This window comes from Saccopteryx leptura, chromosome 5, assembly GCF_036850995.1.
Source record: "Saccopteryx leptura isolate mSacLep1 chromosome 5, mSacLep1_pri_phased_curated, whole genome shotgun sequence".
NCBI lineage: Eukaryota > Metazoa > Chordata > Mammalia > Chiroptera > Emballonuridae > Saccopteryx > Saccopteryx leptura.
The window spans coordinates 104,988,923-105,010,840 of record NC_089507.1 but is presented as its reverse complement, the minus strand read 5'-3'; the positions used below and the strand labels follow the sequence as shown (position 1 = coordinate 105,010,840).

Below are 21,918 nucleotides of genomic sequence, written 5' to 3'. Positions count from 1 at the left end.
GGAAAGGAAAGGAGGAAAGGAGGAAAGGAAAGGAAAGGAAAGGAAAGGAAAGGAAAGGAGGGGAAGGGAAGGGAAGGAAAGGAAAGGAAAGGAAAGGAAAGGAAAGGAAAGGAAAGGAAAGGAAAGGAAAGGAAAGGAAAGGAAAGGAAAGGAAAGGAAAGGAAAGGAGGGAAGGAGGGAAGGAGGGAAGGAGGGAAGGAGGGAAGGAGGGAAGGGAAGGGAAAGGAAGGGAAGGGAAGGGAAGGGAAGGGAAGGGAAGGGAAGGGAAGGGAAGGGAAAGGAAAGGAAAGGAAAGGAAAGGAAAGGAAAGGAAAGGAAAGGAAAGGAAAGGAAAGGAAAGGAAAGGGGTGGAGAAGCAGATGGTTGCTTCTCCTGTGTGCCCTGACTGGGAATCGAACCAGGACATACACATGCTGGGCCGATGCTCTACCACTGAACCAACTGGCCAGGGCCTAACATTTATTGATCATTTCATTTGGTATCCCAACATGTTAGGACATCTTAATATGCCATTGCTATACAAGTGAGGGAGTTTGGGCACGAGGAGTTAAAAGCTACACAACTAGGAAGCAGGGGCTAGAATATAAATTCAGGCAGCCTGTTTCCAGTTGCATGTTTATAAATGATCAGCTATACAACCTATGAGAGTTTTTTGAATCTTCTCTAAACAAAATCTCATTTTGTGTATGCTTCTATTTTTTTTTCATTCAAATGAACGGTTTTGACATTCACCCACTTCAGTCTGTGTGCCTATAGATCATTAATTTTAATTGCACAAGAGTTTAACATTGTAAAACTATACCATAATTTATTTATCCATTCTACTCTTGATGAATACTTGGGGGTTTTCTTTTTCTTTTTCTTTTTTTTTTTTTACAAAATTTCTTGTACATATCTCCTGATACACATGTGGGTGACTATCAGAATCGTATATGCTCAGATGTAGAATTTCTGTATCAAAGTATACACGATTTAATTTTACTAAATAATATAAAGCTGGGTTATTTTTTTTTTCAAAATAGTTATTTACTAAATTTCAGTCCCACAAGAAATGGATAATAGTTTCCATATCATTACATTAACTAATTCTCAAAATGCCCCAGTGTTTTGTTTTGTTTTGTTTTTAGATTTTATTTCATTTTTAGTGAAAGAGAGAGAGAGAATGAGGGAGAAGCAGGAAGCATCAACTCCCTAATGTGCCTTGACCAGGCAAGCCCAGAGTTTTGAACTGACAACCTCAGTATTCCAGATCAATGCTTTATCTATTGAGTGTTGGACAGGCAGACAAAAATGCCCCAGTTTTAAATCTTGGAACAATTTTATGGATAAGAAATAGTATCTAGCTGAAGGTTTCATTTTGAGTTTCTTGATTTCTTTTTTTTTAATTTTTTTTCTTCTTTTTGTATTTTTCTGAAGTTGGAAATGGGGAGGCAGTCAGACAGACTCCCGCATGAGCCTGATCGGGATCCACCTGGCACGCCCACCAGGGGGCGATGCTCTGCCCATCTGGGGCGTCCCTCTGATGCAACCAGAGCCATTCTAACTCCTGAGGCAGAGGCCACAGAGCCCTCATCAGCACCCGGGCCAACTTTGCTCCAATGGAACCTTTGCTGCGGGAGGGGAAGAGAGAGACAGAGAGGAAGGAGAGGGGGAGGGGTGGAGAAGCAGATGGGCGCTTCTCCTGTGTGCCCTGGCCAGGGATCAAACCCAGGACTCCTGCACGCCAGGCCTACGCTCTACCACTGAGGCAACCAGCCAGGGCCTTTGAGTTTCCTGATATTTAAATGAGACTTAGCTTTTCCGTTCTCCTCCTCCTCCTCCTCCTCCTCCTCCTCCTTCTTCTTCATTTATTTTTTACTATTCTTCCTGTTTAGGAAAATTTCTGTTCATTCTTTTGTACATATTTATACTAACAAGCTTAACTTTTTCCTGTTAGGTCCTTTTATATTCTAGAGTTTAGACACTAATTTTTTATCAGTTACATGTATTACAAATATCTTTTCACAGTCTATGGTGCTTGGTGGTTTTATTATTATTAATTTTAATTTATTGTGTTAACATGAATTCAAGTGTCCCACTCAGTATAACTCCCTCACCCTCACCTCCTTGTCCACCATTGCCACCACCCCCCGCCACCTTCCCTTTGGGATTTGCTGTCCTGTTATCTGTATCTATGTGTTATGTATATATAATTTCATGAATCCCTTCACCTTCTCTGATCCCATCCCCTCATTCCTCTTTCCTCTGACAGCTGACTTCTACTCCCTGTGACCTCACCTCTGCCTCTATTCCATTCCTCAGTTCACTTTGTTCATTAGATTCCACATATAAGTGAGGTCATATGATATTTGTCTTTCTCTGCTTGGCTTATTTCACTTAACATAATAATCTCCAAGTCTATTCATGCTATCACAAAAGATAAGATTTCCTCTTTTTTGTCACAGCGGCATAGTATTCCATTGTGTATATGTATGACAGCTTTTTAATCCACTCGTTCACTGACAGACACTTGGGCTGTTTCCAGATCTTGGCTATTGTAAACAATACTGCAATAAATATGGCAGAGCTTAAATTCTTTTGAATTCATGTTTTGATATTCTAAGGATATATTCCTACAAGTGGGATAGCTGGGTCAAAAGGCAGTTCCATTTTTAATTTTTTGGGGAAACTCCACACTGTTATCCACAGTGGCTGCACCAGTCTGCATTCCCACCAGCAGTGCAGGAGGGTTCCCTTTTCTCCACACCCTTGCCAGCACTTATTGTGTGTTGATTTTTTTAATGAGGACCATTCTGACAGGTGTGAGGTGGTATTTCATTGTGGTTTTAATTTGCATTTCTCTGATAATTAATGACATTGAACATTTTTTCATATGCCTATTAACCACCTGTATGTCCTCTTTGGAGAAGTGTCTTCAGTTCTTTTGCCCATTTTTAAATTGGATTGTTTACCTTCTTGGTGTTGGGTTTTAGAAGTTCTTTATAAATTTTGGTTATTAACCCCTTATTAGACATATTGGTGAATATGTTTTCCCATTGTGTGGGTTGTATTTTTATTTTGTTCATGGTGTCTTTTGCTGTGCAAAAGCTTTCAGTTTGATAAAGTCCCATTTGTTTTTCTTTGTCCTTTATTTCAGTTGCCCATGGAGATAAATCAGCAAAAATACTGCTATAAGAGATATCAGAGAGTTTTCTTCTAAGATGTTTATAGTTTCATGACTTATATTTAAGTCTTTTACCCATTTTGAGTTTATTTTTGTGAATGGTGTAAGATGGTGGTCTAGTTTCATTTTTTAGCATGTACCTGTCCAATTTTCCCAACACCATTTATTAAAGAGACTATCTTTACTCCACTGTATGCTCTTACCTCCTTTGTCAAATATCAACTGACCATAAAGGTGTAGGTTTATTTCTGGGTTGTCTGTTCTGTTCCATTGATCTGTATGCCTGTTCTTATGCCAGTACCAAGCTGTTTTGATTACTATAACCTTGCAGTATAACTTGATATCAAAAAGTGTGATACCTCTCACTTTATTCTTCATTTTTAAAATTGCTGAGGCTATTTGTGTTCTTTTTTGGTTCCATATAAATTTTTGGAATAATTTGTTCTATATTTTTGAAGTATGCCATTGCCATTTTAATAGGAATTGCATTGAATCTATAGATTACTTTGGGTAAAATAGACATTTTAATGATGTTTATTCTTCCTATTCATGAACACAGTATATGCTTCCACATGTTTGTATCTTCTTTGATTTCTTTTTTCAATGTCTCATAATTTTTCTAGTATAAGTCTTTTATCTCCTTGGTTAAATTTACTCCTAGGTACTTTTTTGTTGTTGTTGTTGCAATAGTGAAGAGGATTGTTTCCTTAATTTCTCTTTCAGACAGTTTATTGTTGGTGTATAAAAATGCCACTGCTTTCTGAATATTAATTTTATATCCTGACATTTTGCCGAATTCATTTATCAGATCTAGTAGTTTTTTTACTAAGACTTTAGGGTTTTCTATGTACTGTATCTTGTCATCAGCAAATAATGATAGTTTTACTTCTTCTTTTCCAATTTGAATGCCTTTTATTTATTTTTCTTATCTGATTGCTGTGGCTAGAACTTCCAGAACTATGTTAAATAAGAGTGGTAAAAGGGGGCACCCCTGCCTTGTTCCTGATCTCAAAGGGATTGCTTTTAATTTTTGCCCCTTGAGTATGATGTTGGCTGTCGGTTTGTCATAGATGACCTTTATTATGTTAAGGCATGTTTCCTGCATTCCCACTTTGCTGAGAGTTTTGATCATAAATGGGTGCTGGATTTTATCTAATGCTTTTTCTGCATCTATTGATATTATCATGTGATTTTTATCCTTCCTTGTGTTTATGTGATGAATCACATTTACTGATTTGCGAATATTGTACCACCCTTGCCTCCCCAGAATAAATTCCACTTAATCCTGATGTATGACTTTTTAAATGTATTTATTACTGGATCTAGATTGCTAATATTTTGTTGAAAATTTTAGCATGTATGTTTATCAGGGATATTGGCCTTTAGTTTTCTTTCTTTATAGTGTCTTTACCTGGTTTTGGAATGAGTATAATGCTTGCCTCAGAAAAGGAGTTTGAAAGTCTTCCCTCCTCTTGAATTTTTTGAAATAACATGAGAAGGATAGGAGTTAGTTCTTCTTTGAATATTTGGTAAAATTCACCTGTGAAGCTATCTGTTCCAGGAGTTTTGTTTGTTGGGAGTTTTTTAATAATTGTTTCAATTTCATTTGTTGTAATTGGTCTGTTTAGATTTACTATTCTTCCAGATTGAGTCTTGGAAAATTGTATGTTTCTAGGAATTTATCCATTTCACTTAGGTTGTCCAATTTTTTGACATATAGATCTTCCTAGTATTTTCTTACAAACCTTTGTATTTCTACAGTGGCAATTGTTACTTTTACTTTTTCATTTCTGATTTTATTTATTTGAGTTTTCTCTCATTTTTTCTTGATGAGTCTGGTTAAAGGTTTATCAATCTTGATTACCTTTACAAAGAACAAGCTGTTGGTTCCATTGATCTTTTGTATTGTTTTTTAGCCTCTATGTCATTTATTTACACTCTGATCTTTATTGTTTCCTTCCTTCTTCTTCCTCTGGGCTTTATTTTTTGTTCTTATTCTAGTTCTTTTGGATGCAGTGTTAAGTTGTTTATTTGAGCTTTTTCTTCTTCAGGTATGCCTATAATGCTATGAACTTCCCTCTCAGGAGTGCTTTTGCTGTGTCCCATAAATTTTGAGTTGTTGTCGTTCATTTTCATTTGTTTCAAGGAAATTTTTATTTCTTCCTTCATCTCATTGTTAACCAATTTGTTATTTAATAACATGCTCTTTAGCCTCAAAGTGTTTGAATGTTTTCCAGGTTTTCTATTGTAGTTGATTTCTAGTTTTATGCCATTGTGATCAGAGAAGATGCTTGATATGATTTCAATCTTCTTAAATTTACTGAGACTTGTTTGTGTCCTAACATGTGGTCTATCCTAGAGAATGTACCATGAGCACTTGAAAAGAATGTATATTCTGCTGCTTTGGGGTGAAAGGTCCTGAAGATATCTGTTAATGGTGCTGGTGTTGGTTTTTTTTTAAGTCAGCTTTATTACAATTATATAAAGTAAAACTTACTCATTTTAAGTGTCTAATAGAAAAGTTATGATGCTCTGACAACATTTAATATAAAACAGTTCTATCACCCCAGATACTATAGTTTCTTTATGTACCTTTTTTTTTTTTTTTTTGCATTTTTCTGAAGTTGGAAACGGGGAGGCAGTCAGACAGACTCCCGCATGCGCCCAACCGGGATCCACCCAGCATGCCCACCAGGGGCCGATGCTCTGCCCATCCGGGGCGTCGCTCTGCCGTAATCAGAGCTATTCTAATGCCTGAGGCAGAGGCCACAGAGCCATCCTTGGTGCCCGGGCCAACTTTGCTCCAATGGAGCCTTGGCTGCGGGAGGGGAAGAGAGAGACAGAGAGGAGAGGGGGAAGGGTGGAGAAGCAGATGGACGCTTCTCCTGTGTGCCCTGGCCGGGAATCGAACCCGGGACTCCTGCACACCAGGCCGACGCTCTGCCACTGAGCTAACCGGCCAGGGCCTCTTTATGTACCTTTGTAATCAACCTTTACCCCAACTGTAGTCCCTAGCAACCTTCATCTGTTTGCTGTGGTATAGTTTTATCTTTTCCAGAAAAGCGCACGCGCGCACACACACACACACACACACACACACACACACACACACACATACACACACACTCACACACTGTAGCCTTTTGAGTCTGGCTTCTTTTACTTATCATAATGCATTTGAAAATCATCTTACATGTGTCAGTCATTTGTTTCTTTTTATGACAATGTATTCCACTGCATGGATGTCCCATGAATTGTTCAATTATTCATGAGTTGGTGTATATTTGAGTTCTTTTTAATTTGGGAGGAAACTGGATCAAAGAAGGTGAGAGGATTAACTAATAAACATATATACATAACACATATATACAGACAACAGGGTAGTGATAGCCAGAAGAAAAAGGGGTGTGGAAGTTGGGGAAGGGGGTAAAGAGGGAGAAATGGGAGTGGAAAGAGACTTTGCATGGGGCATGGGAGGGCATGATGTGGTATGTAGATGGTGTTATATTGAGTAGGACACTTGAAACCATGTCAACACAATAACTTAAAAATAAATTTTTAATAATAATAATACACCTGTTATAGACATTCACGTACAGGTCTTTGTTGGAACATCCATTTTTACAAATGGAGTTATTGAGTTGTATGGCAAGTGTATATTTAACTTTCTAAGAAACTGGCGAACTGTTTTCCCCAGTGGCTGCACCATGTTCATTCTGTATTTCCACCAGCAAGGTATGAGAATTCCAGTCAGGCTGCATCTTTGAAGCATATGTTTGAGGTTTGTTCATTTCTTTCTTTCTTTAGTAATCCTAGTAATGTGTAGAAATAGCTCAATGAAGTTTTAATTAGCATTTTCTAATCAACAATATTGAGCATGTTTTCATTGCCTATTTGCCATCAGTATATCTTTTTTTGGTGAAATGTTTCTTAAATTTGTCTTATTTTTGAGTTATAAAAGTTCTTTATATGGTCTAAATAGAAAATCATTTATCAGATAAGTGTCCTCCAAAGATTTTCTCCAAGTTTATGGTTTGGCTTGTTGTTTTCTTACCATTGATGTTCAAAGAGCAGAAGTTTTCAATTTTGATGAAATCCAACTTTTAAATATTTTATAGTCTGTGCTGTTTTTGTCCTTTCTAAAATTCTTTGCCTTATCCAAAGTCACAAGATTGTCTCCTTTGTTTCTTTTCTATAAGTTCTAGAGTTTTACATGGTGGTCTGTGAATAATTTTAAGTTAATTTTTATTAATCTAAATTTGTGGTATGAGATAAAGGTCAAGGTTCATTTTTGTATATGATTATCCAGCGGTTGCTGGGCTCTTTGTTGGAAAGACCATCTTTTCCTTATTGAATTACTTAACACCTTTGTTGGAAATTTGTTGTCCATCTGTGTGGGTCTATTTCTGGACCTCCTATTCTGTTCCATTGAGCCACATGTTGAATAAGTCTTGAAACATAGTAGGGAACAATGAGATCTCGGTAAACTCACAAATTCTAGTAGCTTCTTGTTTGTTGCTTTTCTAGGATTTACTACAAAATCATGTTATTTGTGAGTAATACAGTTTTATTTCTTTTTTTTTCTAATCTATATGTGGAAAAGTTCAGTCATCTGTAAAGTTAGAGGGAACCATCCCCACAGTGGATTGCCTTCACTTCTGACACCAACCCAAATCTACCCTCATATTCAGTAATTAATTTAGAAGGATTTACCGAACTCATTGAAAACTTATGCTTGTGGCACAACTTATTACAGAGAAACAATAGCAATGAAAATTAGTCAAGGGCAGAAATCTGTAAGTCGGAGTCCAGGGAAGTACCAAACACAGGGCTTCCATTTTCTCCAGTAGAGATGTGTTACTTTCATGGTATTGATGTGTAACAGTATGCATGGAGTAGGATCAACCAGCAAAGCTCACCTGACACTCAAGTGTTCAGTTTTTCAGGAGCATCATTACATAAGCATGATTGATCTGAGTCTTTCACTTAACTGCTGTGATTTGACCAACACTCCCATCCTAAATCACGTGGTTTATCTTTTTGGTGTGGGCAACGCCCATCCTAAATCATATTATTAGAATATCTATTGTGACCCAAACCCCCCAGCCAAACAAAGGCTCCTTATTCTGCAGCATAAAATGTTGAGAGCTTAGAGATTCCCTCTTAGACTCTGAGGGCAAAGGTCAGACCTCTTTTGCGACAAGGTTAAACTGTTTACTACACAGTTATGCTTTTTACTTCTTTTTTTTTTTCTCTTACTGAGTAGATTAGACTACTAGTACAAGACTGAATTGATGTTGTGAAAGGAGACACCCTTCCATCTCTTAGATCGTGCCTTGATCTTAAGAGGAAAACACTCATGCTATTACCATTTATGTCTGATGTTAGCTGAAGGCTTTTTATCAAGTTGAGGGTATCCCCTTTTTTCCTAGTTTTCTTGAGGATTTCTAACATGAATGTGTATTCATTTTTTTCAAATGTGTTTTCTGTATCTAAGATGATTAAATGGTTTTCTTTTTTATTTCTTTTAAAGTGGTGACTTAATTTTTGGTTTTGAATTTTAAGAAATTTTTAGATTATTTGTTTAAATTTATTTTCAGTTAATAGTTGACACAATATATGAGTTTTAACTTTACAGTATAGTGATTAGATATTTATATAATTTATGGTTTAATCAATCCAATACGTCTAGTATTCATCTGGTACCATACATAGTTTTTCATTTATTATTGACTATATTCCCAGTCCTGTACTTTCTCATGACTATTTTTATAACTGGAAATTTGTACTTCTTAATCCCTCTCACCTTTTTCTCTCATTCCCTCAACCCCTTTCCATCTGGCAACCATCAGTTTGTTTTCTGTGTCTATGAGTTTTTTATTTCTGGTTTGTTTTGTTTTGTTTTTAGACTGCACATATAAGTGAAATCATACAGTAATTGTTTGGGTTTTTTTGTCTCACTGAGCATAATAGCCTCTAGGTCCATTCATGTTGTCAAAAATGGCAAGATTTCATTCATTTTTATAGCTGAATAATATGTAAAACATCTTTACACATTCATTTATCAATATTCACCTAGGTTACTTCCATATGTTGGCTATTTTAAATAATGTTGCAATGAACTTAGGGCTGCATATAGCTTTTCAAATTAGTATTTTTGTTTTCTGCAGATAAATGCCCAGAAGTAAAATTGCTGGGTTTTATGATAGTGCTATTTTCAACTGTGGTCAGAAAAGATGCTTGATTTCAATCTCCTAAATGTATTGAGGCTTGTTTTGGGTGGTCCTAACATGTGGTCTATCCTGGAAAATGTTTCATATGCACTTGAAAAGAATATGTACTCTGCTGTTTCAAGTAAAATGTTCTATAAATATCTATTTAAATCCATCTGGTCTAATGTATCAGTTTAGGCCGATGTTTCCTTGATTTTCTGTCTGAATGATCTATCTATTGATGTAAGTGGGGTGTTAAAGTCCCCTACTATTATTGTATAACCATCAGTCTCTCCCTTTATGTCTGTAATGTCTGCTTTATGTACTTACATGCTCTACATTGGTGTGTAGATGTTTATAAGAGTTGTATCCACTTATTGGATTGATCTTTTATCATTATATAGTGTTCTTAGTCTCTTTTACAGTCTTTGTTTTAAAGTCTGTTTGATACAAGAATTGCTCCCCTTGCTTTCTGTTTCCATTTGCAAAAACTATCTTTTTTCATCCCTTCACTTTCAAAGTGTGAGTCTTTTGATCTAAAGTGAGTCTCTTGTAGGCAGCATAAGCATGGGTCTTCTTTTTGTGTGTGTGTGTGTATTTTTCTTAAGTGAGAAGTGGGGAGGCAGAGAGACAGACTCCCACATGTGCCAGCCAGGATCCACCTGGCAAGCCCACTAGGAGGCAATGCTCTGCCCATCTGGTTGCAATGGCCTCATTGCAATCAGAGCCATTTTAGCACCTTAGGCGAGGCCATGGTGCCATCCTCGGCACCCAGGCCAACTTGCTGCAGTGGAGCCTTGCTGAGGGAGTAGAAGAGAGAGATGGAGAGAAGGGAAAGGAGGAAGGGTGTAAAGCAGATGGTCACTTCTCCTGTGTGCCCTGACCAGGAACTGAACCAAGGACAACCACACGTTGGGCCGACTCTCTACCACTGAGCCAACCAGCCAGGGCAATCATGGGTCTTTTTTTTATTGATTCAGTCACCTATGCTTTTTCATTGGTTCATTTAGTTCACTTACATTTAAAGTTAATTGTTGATAGAGTTGTACTTACTGTCATTTTATTAATTGTTTTCTGGTTGGGTTTTTTTAGGTTTTTTTGTTGTTGTTGTTGTTGTTCCTTTCTTCTTCTCTGCTCTCTTCTGTGCATTAATGACTTTCTTTAGTGATATGTCTGGATTTGTTTCTCTTTCATGTATCCATTATAGGTTTTAGTTTCTGGTTACCATGAGATTCACATATAACAACCGCTGTTCATAGCAGCCTATTTTAAGTTGATAGTTGCTTAAGTTCAAACACATTCTAAAAGCACTAGTTTTTACTCACTCCCCCACATTTATGTTTTGACATATTTTACATTCTGTATGTGTGTGTGTATGTGTATGTGTTTGAATTTATTCTCTATATGTTGTGGTACTCAACTTAAAACTTTGTTAGTGACTGTGGCATATATGTTCATGAGAAATACAGATATGTAGTTTTCTTACAATACCTTTTTTCTGATTTGGGTATTAGGAGAATGCCAGCTCTATAAAATGAATTGGAAGTATTTCTCCAACATTTATAAAAATATTTGTGTAGAATTGATGTTATTTCTTCCTTAAATATTTGGTAAAATTGACCAGTGAAGCCATCTGAGTCTACAGTATTTGGGGGTATTTTGTTTGTTTTTGGCTCTTTGTTTTTTTAGGAAGGGTTTTAACAATTCAATGTCATTATTTAATATAAAGCTATTCACATTCTCTGTTTCTACTTGATTGAGCATTGATAGTTTGTCTTTCAAGGAATTTGTCTATTTCATCCAAGTTGGTACATGTTTTGGTATGAAGTTGTTCATAATATTCTCTCCTTTCCCTTTAATGTCCATCAGACTTCTAATGATGTCCTCTTATCCTTACCAATATTGGCACTTTATTTTTCCCCTGAATAGTCTGGCTAGAGGAACGAGGTGTTTTTGGTTTGTTGATCTTTTTATCCTTTTCTAAATCTTTTTATTGCTTTGTTTTGGGTGTTTATTTATTATTATTATTCCATTGGTTTCTGCTTTTGTTATTATTTCTTTCCTTCTGCTCACTTCGGGTTGTATTTTATCTTTTATTATTTTCTTATTCCTCTGTGTAGAAATTAGATCACTACTTGGAGACCTGTCTTCTTTTCTTAAATAGCATTTTCTGCTATAATTCCCTCAACAACTGCTTTAGTGGCATACTAAAATGCTAGTATGTTGGATTTTCATTGTAATTTACTTCAAAATATTGTCTAATTTCCTTTGTGATTTCCTCTTTAACTTAACAATTGACTCATGGGAAGTGACCTGTTTGGTTTACAGATATTTACAACTAATTCTTTTTATTTTTGTGCATTTATAGTTTAATTCCCTCATCCCTCTCTTGATAAGAAAAATACTATTTTAAAAATCAAAGAAGAAAACACAAGCATTATTTTTTTAAAAAAATCACAACTAGTATATATAAAATTTTGTCTCCTTCAAATTTAGCTTATCTTTATATTGCTAACCAAAAATAAAGAGGAACTGTTTCATTCCAAAATAAATTTTAAATTGGGAGCTGCTTTTATTCCATGACATAAATCAGTCCAAGGCAGCCAGAGTATTAATGTAACTGTATTTATTCTCATATATTCATATTTTCAGATTAATGTTCTAAATGTTTTTCTGTCATCACTTATTACACAACTATTTCTAAGTAAAAAAAAAAGTAGGAAATTTTCTATTCATTTTTTCCAATAATCAAAACAGAGATTTAAAATTGGGTTTCTCGTGTGTGTGCAGTTATTTTAATTGCTAAATTAATGTTCAACAATTGGCCATATTTTTTCTCTAAGATAGTGTTAAAGTTCTTTTTAGTCATTTTACAGAATAAAATTTTAAATAATAAGAAATTCTTTCCTCCAAATATTCAGCAAAGACATTACTTCCAATGTTCAATTCTTAATGAATAGCTACTGTGTTGAAAATTCTATGTACAGTCATCAGGAAAATCTAATCTTCTTTTTAGTCAGTGATCCTTCTTCCAATGTATGTTATCATGTTTGGTTTTCTTTTCTTAATTTACCATTATTTTTGTAATTTAAAAAATGAATTTAAATCGATTTGTTTTTGGATGGGAAGACAATATTGAGAATTGTTTCATTTCTTTCAATACCAAGTAATATCTTTAAGCAGATTTAAATGTCACTTGTTGGTACAAAAGATTAATTTAGCATTAAACTTAGTCACAAAAAGCAGGACCACATATACAGTGGTCCCTCATCTATTGTGGCGGTTAGGTTTTAGAACACCCTGCCATAGGCAAAAATCCATGAAGTACTAACCTTATATTTATTTTATTATTTATATTTTTAAGGCTTTATAAACCCTCTCCACAGTCTTATAAAACTGTCCCACACTGTTATTAACCTTTCCCACATTTAGTTTGCTTATTTTACTACAAAACTAATTAAAATAATAAATATAAAATAATACCTATATACCTCAAAATCCTGCAATATAACAAAAAAATATGCAATACAAAATTAGATATATATACAATTTAAAAAGCCACAATACATTGAGACCACGAAAAGTGAACCATAATATGGTGAGGGTTGACTATATTGATATCTTAAAGAATAATACAATTTTATCATTTATAAAATAATCAAGATAGAATGGGTTTGAATTAAGAGAGCTTACAATCATAAATAACCATTTTCTGTATAGATATTGTCTACAGCAGGTAGAGCCAACATTATTTCATAAATGGTAGTCTTTGCTATTTTGGACCAATATGACTTCAACACAAGGTATGCAAATATGGCTTATACCGTACTACTGCATCATCAGATTGGAACTTTCTGAGAGCATAAAATCTTTAACTTATCCAAAACTTAATTTACTCCTTTCCCTCAAAGCCCTTCCTAATATCTCGTGTTAGCGTTAAGTACCGCTAATTTTACTACTTGAGGGTCTTTGTGGAGTAATGCTCTATCCTCTATCTTAGAATATGAAGGCTATACAGTAACGGTTGTTAGATCACTGCACCCGCAGTTCATTCCAAGCCAATTAGTTAATGATATTGTTTCTCCATTCTTTCTAAAAACATAATAACTTTGAAAATAGTGGACAATGCTTCACTTATTTAGTTGGGATTTTCAGAAAACCATTCTTTGCCCGGGTCTCTCCAGACTTGGTAAGTTCTTCAGAGGGTAAATAAGTGAATTTTGTGAGTCATACTTTTTGAATAATTTTGCCATGCCCTGTGATAGGTTTCTTTATAGATTTTTATTTGATTGTGTTACAGAAATGGGCCAGGAAGTTTTTTTAAGTTGTGTTTACTAAGCTCACTGCAGCTTAGTGGCCTCTGTGGTCAATTGTATATTAAAAATAGAGCAGATGGTACTGAGTAAACCTGAGCTATAGCCTTCACCTGTAACCAGCCCCCTACTTCTCTGAACATCAGCTTTTATTTTATTTATAAAATGAGGAGTTTGAACATGATATCTCCACAATACCAGCCCAGATCTAAATTTATGCTTCTTTGGTCCTAGAGGATTTATGACCAGTCCTTTAAGATTGATAATCATAAGAACAACCAAAAAAAAGGTTTCCCTAGAGCCTCACAACAGATGTGGGCATGCTGGAATCAACTCTGTTGTTGCCAAGCTAAGAAGCTAAGAGCAAAGTAAAGCTTTGGTGGTGAGGTCATTAGGACCCCGTGGGGATGGAAGCCTAAGCTCTGTGGGCTTCTGTCCGATGAAGGAAACCTAGCATGTTCTGGACTCCTTTCTTTACCAAATTTCCTATGTTTCATCTAAATAGGATTTAATCAGATTAAGTAGGTAAGGGGCTCATGGCATAACAACAAACCACTCTCAAGTTAGAGGATGTTAAAGTATCTCCCCAGCAAAGCTACGCTCTGCACTTTTTATTAAATTGTTACACCTTAAAAATGAATGTGAAAGACTTCACAATTTAGTACATTTTTTTGGTTTTCAGTTTTTAAAATGTACTACTCCTACCCACCTTCAGAATGCAATGCACCCAAATTAATTTTGACCAAAACACATTTGAGATCTTTTCCAATTGTTTCTGGTATACAACCCAAAAAGTTTATCATAATTTTCCAGGTGAGGAAATAGAGATACACAAACGTTAAATTACTTGCCCCTAGGTCAGAATTTAGCCCAATAAAATTTACTTTCTGCTTTAGAAAGAGATTATCAGAGGGAGGGAAAATGATAACTTTGAAATTGCTAGAGGCTGTGTTAATTCCTGCATACCCTTAAAAGGGCATTTAAGACCTACGATTGCTAAAAGAGATGATTGTGAAATCACTTCTAGTTAGAAGTCTTTTTTTTTTTTTGTATTTTTCTGAAGCTAGAAATGGGGAGAGACAGTCAGACAGACTCCCGCATGCGCCCGACCGGGATCCACCCGGCACGCCCACCAGGGGCGATGCTCTGCCCCTCCGGGGCGTTGCTCTGCCACAACCACAGCCACTCTAGCGCCTGGGGCAGAGGCCAAGGAGCCATCCCCAGCGCCCGGGCCATCCTTGCTCCAATGGAGCCTTGGCTGCGGGAGGGGAAGAGAGAGACAGAGAGGAAGGAGGGGGGGTGGGGGGTGGAGAAGCAAATGGGCGCTTCCCCTATGTGCCCTGGCCAGGAATCGAACCTGGGTCCCCTGCACGCCAGGCCGACGCTCTACCGCTGAGCCAACCAGCCAGGGGCTCTAGTTAGAAGTCTTGAAATTCCTTTTAATATATCTTTTAGCTGAAAATTGCTAGAAAGTATTGTGGGGTTTGGAGAATTCCTTTTTAAGATTGTGTAAAAAGAATCATTAGGTTTATAATCAGCTTTTAATATGGAATAAGGCCATGTATTGTATTTCATTCCCCCAGTGCTCACTCTCTAGGTCTAAGTCACAAGCAAAAATACCTAGGAGTAAAGTTAATAGCCTACTTACACAACTGTGCCATTTAACTCTCTCTCTCACTCTTGAGTCACCTATAAAAGAACTTTAGAGCATTAACAGGCTTTATTTTGTTTTGGCTTCAGTCATGGTTGTGTGAGAGTTATGGCTGAATTAATGGGAAGCCAGAGAAATCTAAGAAAGAGGAATATACAAGTGGCCATTTTTCTATTATGAAATATTTAACTGTAAACTTGATTTCTTCATGGCTGGACATTTAACATGTCACACAGAATTCTAGAATTATTTTATTCATGCAAATAAGTCTTATTTCTTGATATGACTTAAAGTAGGAATTATATATCCCATACACACATGTACACACACACACAGACACACACACACACACACACACACACAGGATCTAATAGATATAAAAAGTATATATGTAAAGCCAGTAGCCAGGGCCACCATCACAGCTGCCTGGCCCATGCAGGTTCGCATTAGATTCGGACAGATGGTAATGAAACAATGGAGCCAAGAACTGGTGGGCCATCACCTTTAATCCTAGCTTGCACCCAGCGGGCAAGTAAAAACACACACTGGGCTCCAAAACCCACTCATTCAGTGCTCACAAAGTTACTGACTTATTCGAGTTTCCTAGATCAAAGGTTTCTAGCTCACCAGACTTATTTACCTCTATTCCCCATCTCCTTCCTTCTCCCTGCACAAACTCTGCACAAACTGGCTTCTCACTCAGCACTCCACCATCTTGGCTGCTTCTCCTGGCCTCCTCCACATGGCCTTTCTCTGCTCTCCTCTCTAATGCTAATCTCAGGAACTGAGAGAGAGCAAGCTCCCGATCTGCCCCACTTTATAGTGTAGAAACCAAAACCTTTAATCCAATTTACAAACAAGGAAGTCTCTGATACAAAGTCACTTCTTTGAGGCATAATGGGATTCCTCATGAGAGTGCACCACCCCACATCAAAAACGGTGGGAAAGGCTTAGTCCCAAAAGCAAGCCCCAAGCTACAAGGATCCTGCCTGCCTACAGCCTGCCCCCAACACACATTAATATAATCACACCCATCCCAAGCAAGAAGGGCAACCAATACCATCACCTGAGCGACAGGTTTCCACGTGGGCAGCGCCATCTTTAACAAAGTGAGCATAATGTATTTTATCTGCCCAACAATATATTTTCATAATGTATATGCTAAATTATCCATCTCAACTCAGGAATGTTCTCCACTCTATCCCCCTAGTGCTCAAGAGATGAGATGCTATAAAATAGACAATTTGAAGTAAAGACCAATAACTAGGAGACTACAGTGGATGTTTCAGACCTTTCACTATTCCTATAGTTACAGTATTTTACTGAACATCACTTTCAGTACTGTTTTCCTTATAGGACTATTTATAGTATTCAAATAAATCGAGAACCACGTTTTTTCTGGTCCTTTGGTACTGTACACCAGTGAAACATTCTTCACGTGTGCTGTCGCAGCACTTAATGTGACATTCCGTGTTTCAGAGTCTCCCACCCTCCGCAGATTGTTCTTCCCATTCATAACTGGGAACCAGAAGAGGAGCCCCACAAAGAGGAGGGAGTTGGACCACTGGTGGAGCATATTTATGAGGTAGCTGTTGTCTCTGTTGAAGTTATGTTAGGGGTCTATTCTTAATGTTCTTTACTAATAAACACTTCATAGCTTCTTAAAAGACGCCAGTACAAGTATGTGAGCTTCATGTACTGCTTAGATTGGTGCTGTTATGCTGTCATATTGCAGTGGTGGTGGTGGGGTTCTTGTTAAGTAACCACTATATGGCCACTTGCTTTTTGGTGGTGAGAGCCATTATATAGTGAGAAACATTTTATCTTGTTATAATTCTTTTTATTTAAATGTTATTTATTTCTTCTCTTTTTAATGTTTGGACAACCTAAGCATAGCTTAGCTCCCTAGACTTGATTTTATTTATTCCTACATTTTCAGATATCCTTAAAACCCACCCACCTCTTAAACTGAAGGTCACCAACCGGAAGGTACAAGACAGAGAAGATTTTATGTATTATTCACTACTATACAAAAAAAGCATATACAATAATATATGATGGGTTGATGCTAGATAGATAAGAATAATTTTACCATTCACTCAAATAAGCCAAATTAGACATGAATAACTTATTCTAAGATTTGAATTAGTTCATTCATTAGTAAAATATATTCCAGAAGCAAGCCAGTAACTCATGAATGAACCCTGGTGATCTTCTCCCACTTTAAGTGTTAAATAGTGAACAGGGAAGAGCTTTGTTGATACATCATCTGAAACATTTATATTTTTTACAGTTAGAAACCAAGATATAGTAAACAATTCTTTTAGTGTTTCTAAGTTATTACTGTTCACTTTCAAGGGACCAGAAATGGAAGTTTAGTAAAACAATATTCCAAACCATGTTCCGTTTGAGGTTTCTTCTTGATTAATGCCCTCTGTCCCTTTCCTATGTAACCCATGCCACTGACCTCATAATCCTGACTGACATTCATCTCAAACTGCATCCTCTACAGTTCACAGTAAAGCCATTGAAAAACTGATGAGCTGTTTACATATATGGAAAAGATGCATCAACCCCTGTTCAGTGTCAACATGAACACCTCTGTCATCTGCCCAAGTTGCTGGTTCAGAAAGGGAATCCCTGTCCAAAGCTGGATCAAAGCTTTGCCTTAAGCTCTCTTGATAGCAAAAGGATAGCACAGTCCCCAAGGCCACTTGGATTAAGAACATCACTGGAAAAAAAAAAGAAAAAGAAACTGTGAAATAATTTATTAAACCTTCTGTGCACTAGTTTCTGATTAAGAATGGTGGAATTTTGAAGTTTGAAAACATATTCAAATTCAAGGCAGCTCCTCTTTTAATCTTAGTATAAATGGATCATAAAATTTTAGGATAATAATCAATAATGCCAAAAGCAATCATCAAATACATCTCATATCTCAAAATATACTGCTGATAATGGATGCCACATTGTTCTGATAATGTGAATTAAATGGGCCACCTAATCAAGAAAACTCATTATAAATTATTTTATTAACCATTATTGTCAGAACTATGAAAAAAAACAAAGGCTCCTGCTAACTTTTAATTTTTAAGATCATAGTAAATTTAAGTACACTGACTGTTTTTCCATAAGCTGTCTTGTATCCTGTGAGTACAGGATTCCTATGCTCAAAATGTTCATCTCTTTATGAGATGTGGCCTTTCTTTCCTTGAGGTTCACTGATTAAAACAGAAGGAGCTTGGCTTTGAAATGCGCACTTGAAGTGAACTGTGGTGAGCCTGGGTCTTTGGCATTTGATGGATAGCCATATTTCCAGAGGGTGAAAGAGAGTGCATTGCATATGGTTGCAATTGACAAGTCAGTAGTCAGGAAAGAGGCGATTTCAGTGTCAAGAAAAAACAACTAGGTTTTGAAAGCATATAATTCAAATTACACTGCTAGCACTGAAATTAAATTAATATAAATTTAACGTAAGCATCACAATCATCAGGTGTGGCTAATGTGGTCTTTGCAGGGAAATCTCTTCTGAGAGCCTCACGATTGAAGAGTCTTCTCTAAGCACCAGCACTTCTTACTTTCAAAGCTCCTTTTGCTTTTACAGACTCAATTTTCTGTTGTTCGTAATCATAACCCAGGTGATATAAAACCACAACTCATGCTATATAGAATGGGTACAGGGTAGGTGGGGTCTGACTTCATTTCCCTTCTTGTGTTGTAGCATAACATGTGTCCCTTGTTTGTAGCTGCACAATATCGGACCAAGTACCATTAGTGACACCCTCCTGGAGGTGGGCTGGCCATCCTCTGCCCGGGATGAATTTCTTCTTTATATTTTTCATATTCAAACTCTGGGACCTCTACAGTGCCAAACAAATCCAGATATCAACCCACAGGACATAAAGGTAGGAGCCTGCTCTAACCTGCATCTTTGTTTACTTTTTATGGTAAGGAAAAAACAAAAACAGTGTTGTGTAAAAAGAAAGTGAAGTAATTATAAGTCATTTCCATGGTGATTGATCAGAACTTTTCTTTTAGTTTTAGTTAAAATGCCAGACCTTACTTAAAGTGTCACTCCTAGAAAACTTAAATCTCCCTTAGTGTTATTGTTCGTAGTGTTTTTTATTTAGTTTGTGTGTGTGTGTGTGTGTGTGTGTGTGTGTGTGTGTGTGTGTGTGAGAGAGAGAGAGAGAGAGAGAGAGAGAGAGAGAGAGAGAGAGGGAGGAGGGGAGATAGAGAGGCAGATCCAGCATGAGCCCCTACCAGGATCACCCAGCAACCCTGTCTGGAGCCAATGCTCAAGTACCAACCTATTTTTAGCACTTGAGGCTGATGCGCTCCAACCAAGCTATCCTCAGCACCCAGGGCCATGCTAGAACCAATCAAGCCACTGGCTGTAGGAGGGGAAGAGTGAGAGAAGGGGGAGGTGGGAGAAGCAGATGGTCACTTTTTCTTTGTGCCTTGACCAGGGATCAAACCTGGGATGTTCATATGCTGGCCCATACTCTATCTGCTGAGCTCCACCAGTCAGGGCCTATTTAGCCTATTTCAATATGTACTTTTTATGTATTATTTGACTAGCAGCACAACCAAACCAAAATCATAAGTAGACAAGTAATGTTTTAGAAAATTTATATAAAATGCTATTTTTAAAGTCTTTTTGGTGTATTGCCAAAAAGACATGGATCTTTGCCAAAACAGCTTTTCCAGCTGTTGCCGATAGCAAGTGGTAAAATGCAATAATTTGCCAGAGGCTGTCTCTGTGTCCTGAGAACCCCCAGATGGAGATTTTTAGGATCCTATTCTTTAGTGATGCTTATAAAGAAGCCGAGAGCAATGCATCTCAAACTCTTCAGCCTTTCTGAATCACCTGGGAGTATAGAGGGGTCCCAGGTGGGGCCTGAGATTCTATCTTTCTGTAAACCCCACCTGATATCCACAGGGCTGGTTTGCTGGTCACACTTCAGCTAATGGAGAGCTTGCCATGGAGCTGATCTCATCCAGATTAATATCCAAATTTGGCTTTTGACTCCTCCTGGAAAAGAAAAAAAAGTAATTAGCATAAATCCTTGAAATGGCACATTTGAATGAAGGGGGACACACCACTTATTCTTAATCAGATGTCCTCACAAAGACCTTCATTTAAGAATAAACATTCTCTAATGGCTGCAGGAGCACAGTCTCTCTAGGGGAAGTGGTGCAGAGGGCAGGCTTCATGAAGCACTCAGTGGTCCAGGATGCAAGTCCCCCTCTGCTCTCAACCAGGGGCATGTGGACAGTGCCTGTTGTGAATGGCTTCTGTCTTCAGCCTAACATGCCTTCCATTCAAAGAGCAGAACACTAAAAGAGAGTTCAGTATTAAAAGATTTATGAGGCATCAATCCTCCCTCTTTATGGGGAAATAATAAAGAAGACCATTTGTAGTCCACAGAATTATTTAAAATACTTCCTCCCTGCAATTTTCTTTTCTATTTCCTCTCTCTTAGCTTTTCATTGACATCTCAGCATCTTCACAGACAGTAGCTTATGTTATAAAATAACACCTTTAAATGTTAATGTAATAGAACATCCAAGTAATTAAAACATTCACACATCCTGTTTTGCAATTCCCATATACTCTATTTCAGTCATGGGTTCATGAGCATATAATAATGCAGAAAGTCTCAAACTCTCTTTGAGTGTAATGTTTAGTTTATATCTGACACTATTTATATATGTTTGTATATATTATGTAACTTGTTTAATGTGCACCATGTTGGTTTTGAGTTATTTTTTCTTCATTGCAAGTAACAATCATTTATAGTGACTGGAACAGTAACAAATAGATAACTTGCCTTAAATTTTGACAGATTCTTGCAAACTGAGTAGTAGTATATACTAAGCACCTGTATTCCCTGCTACCCAGTTAGTTGTTAACATATAGACTTTGATTTAAACTGTCGAAGGTTAGAAATTTTTAAAAAGCAACTTAATTATGTTTCTTTTATAAATTTCTCAATCTGTAGAAGGTGAATATAAGAAGATTTGATTATAGTATGAAGTAATAGCTCCTTAAAATAACTAATTTTTACAATTCATGAGTTTTTGAAATTCTGAATTCATGGAATACTTGAAATGATATTACTCTCAGGTTCTCAGAGTATTTTTACCTACATTCAATAAGCATGACCCAGAAAGTCCAAAAGAGCTTTCATCAACAAACACGTTTAAAAAATTAATAATCAGTATATTTTATACCAGTAACTATAAACAATTGAGAGTATTTGATGATTATTTTCCTTTTAAGATATTAAATCATTTCTTGGTAAAGTTGCTAATAATTTACTTGGCAATGCATTTCTACCTAAAGAAATCAAAACCAAAAGTCTATTCTCTGCCTTAAATATCATATGAATTGAAAACTATTAAGGAACAAATTATTATATCTTAATATCTTCAAAAAATAGATCTGGGAAATTTTAAAACAATATCAATTTTAGCTTCTTACATCAAAGCAAATTGCAATTTTTTTAAAAAAATTGGAGCATAGATGGTTTTAGTTTTAACAACCTCAAGTTATTTTTTTAACTTGGTTTCTTA

The 21,918-nt window shown here is 36.6% G+C and overlaps 1 protein-coding gene across 1 annotated transcript in view; it reads left to right on the top strand.

Annotated features, from left to right (window-relative positions):
* Nucleotides 1-21,918, top strand: part of ITGA8 (integrin subunit alpha 8) — a 248,220-nt gene that overhangs the window by 186,990 nt on the left and 39,312 nt on the right. Inside the window, exons 24-25 of the mRNA XM_066385213.1 lie at nucleotides 16,819-16,924; nucleotides 19,086-19,244. Coding sequence (XP_066241310.1) covers nucleotides 16,819-16,924; nucleotides 19,086-19,244 — 265 coding nt within the window. The remainder of the gene's footprint in view (nucleotides 1-16,818; nucleotides 16,925-19,085; nucleotides 19,245-21,918) is intronic.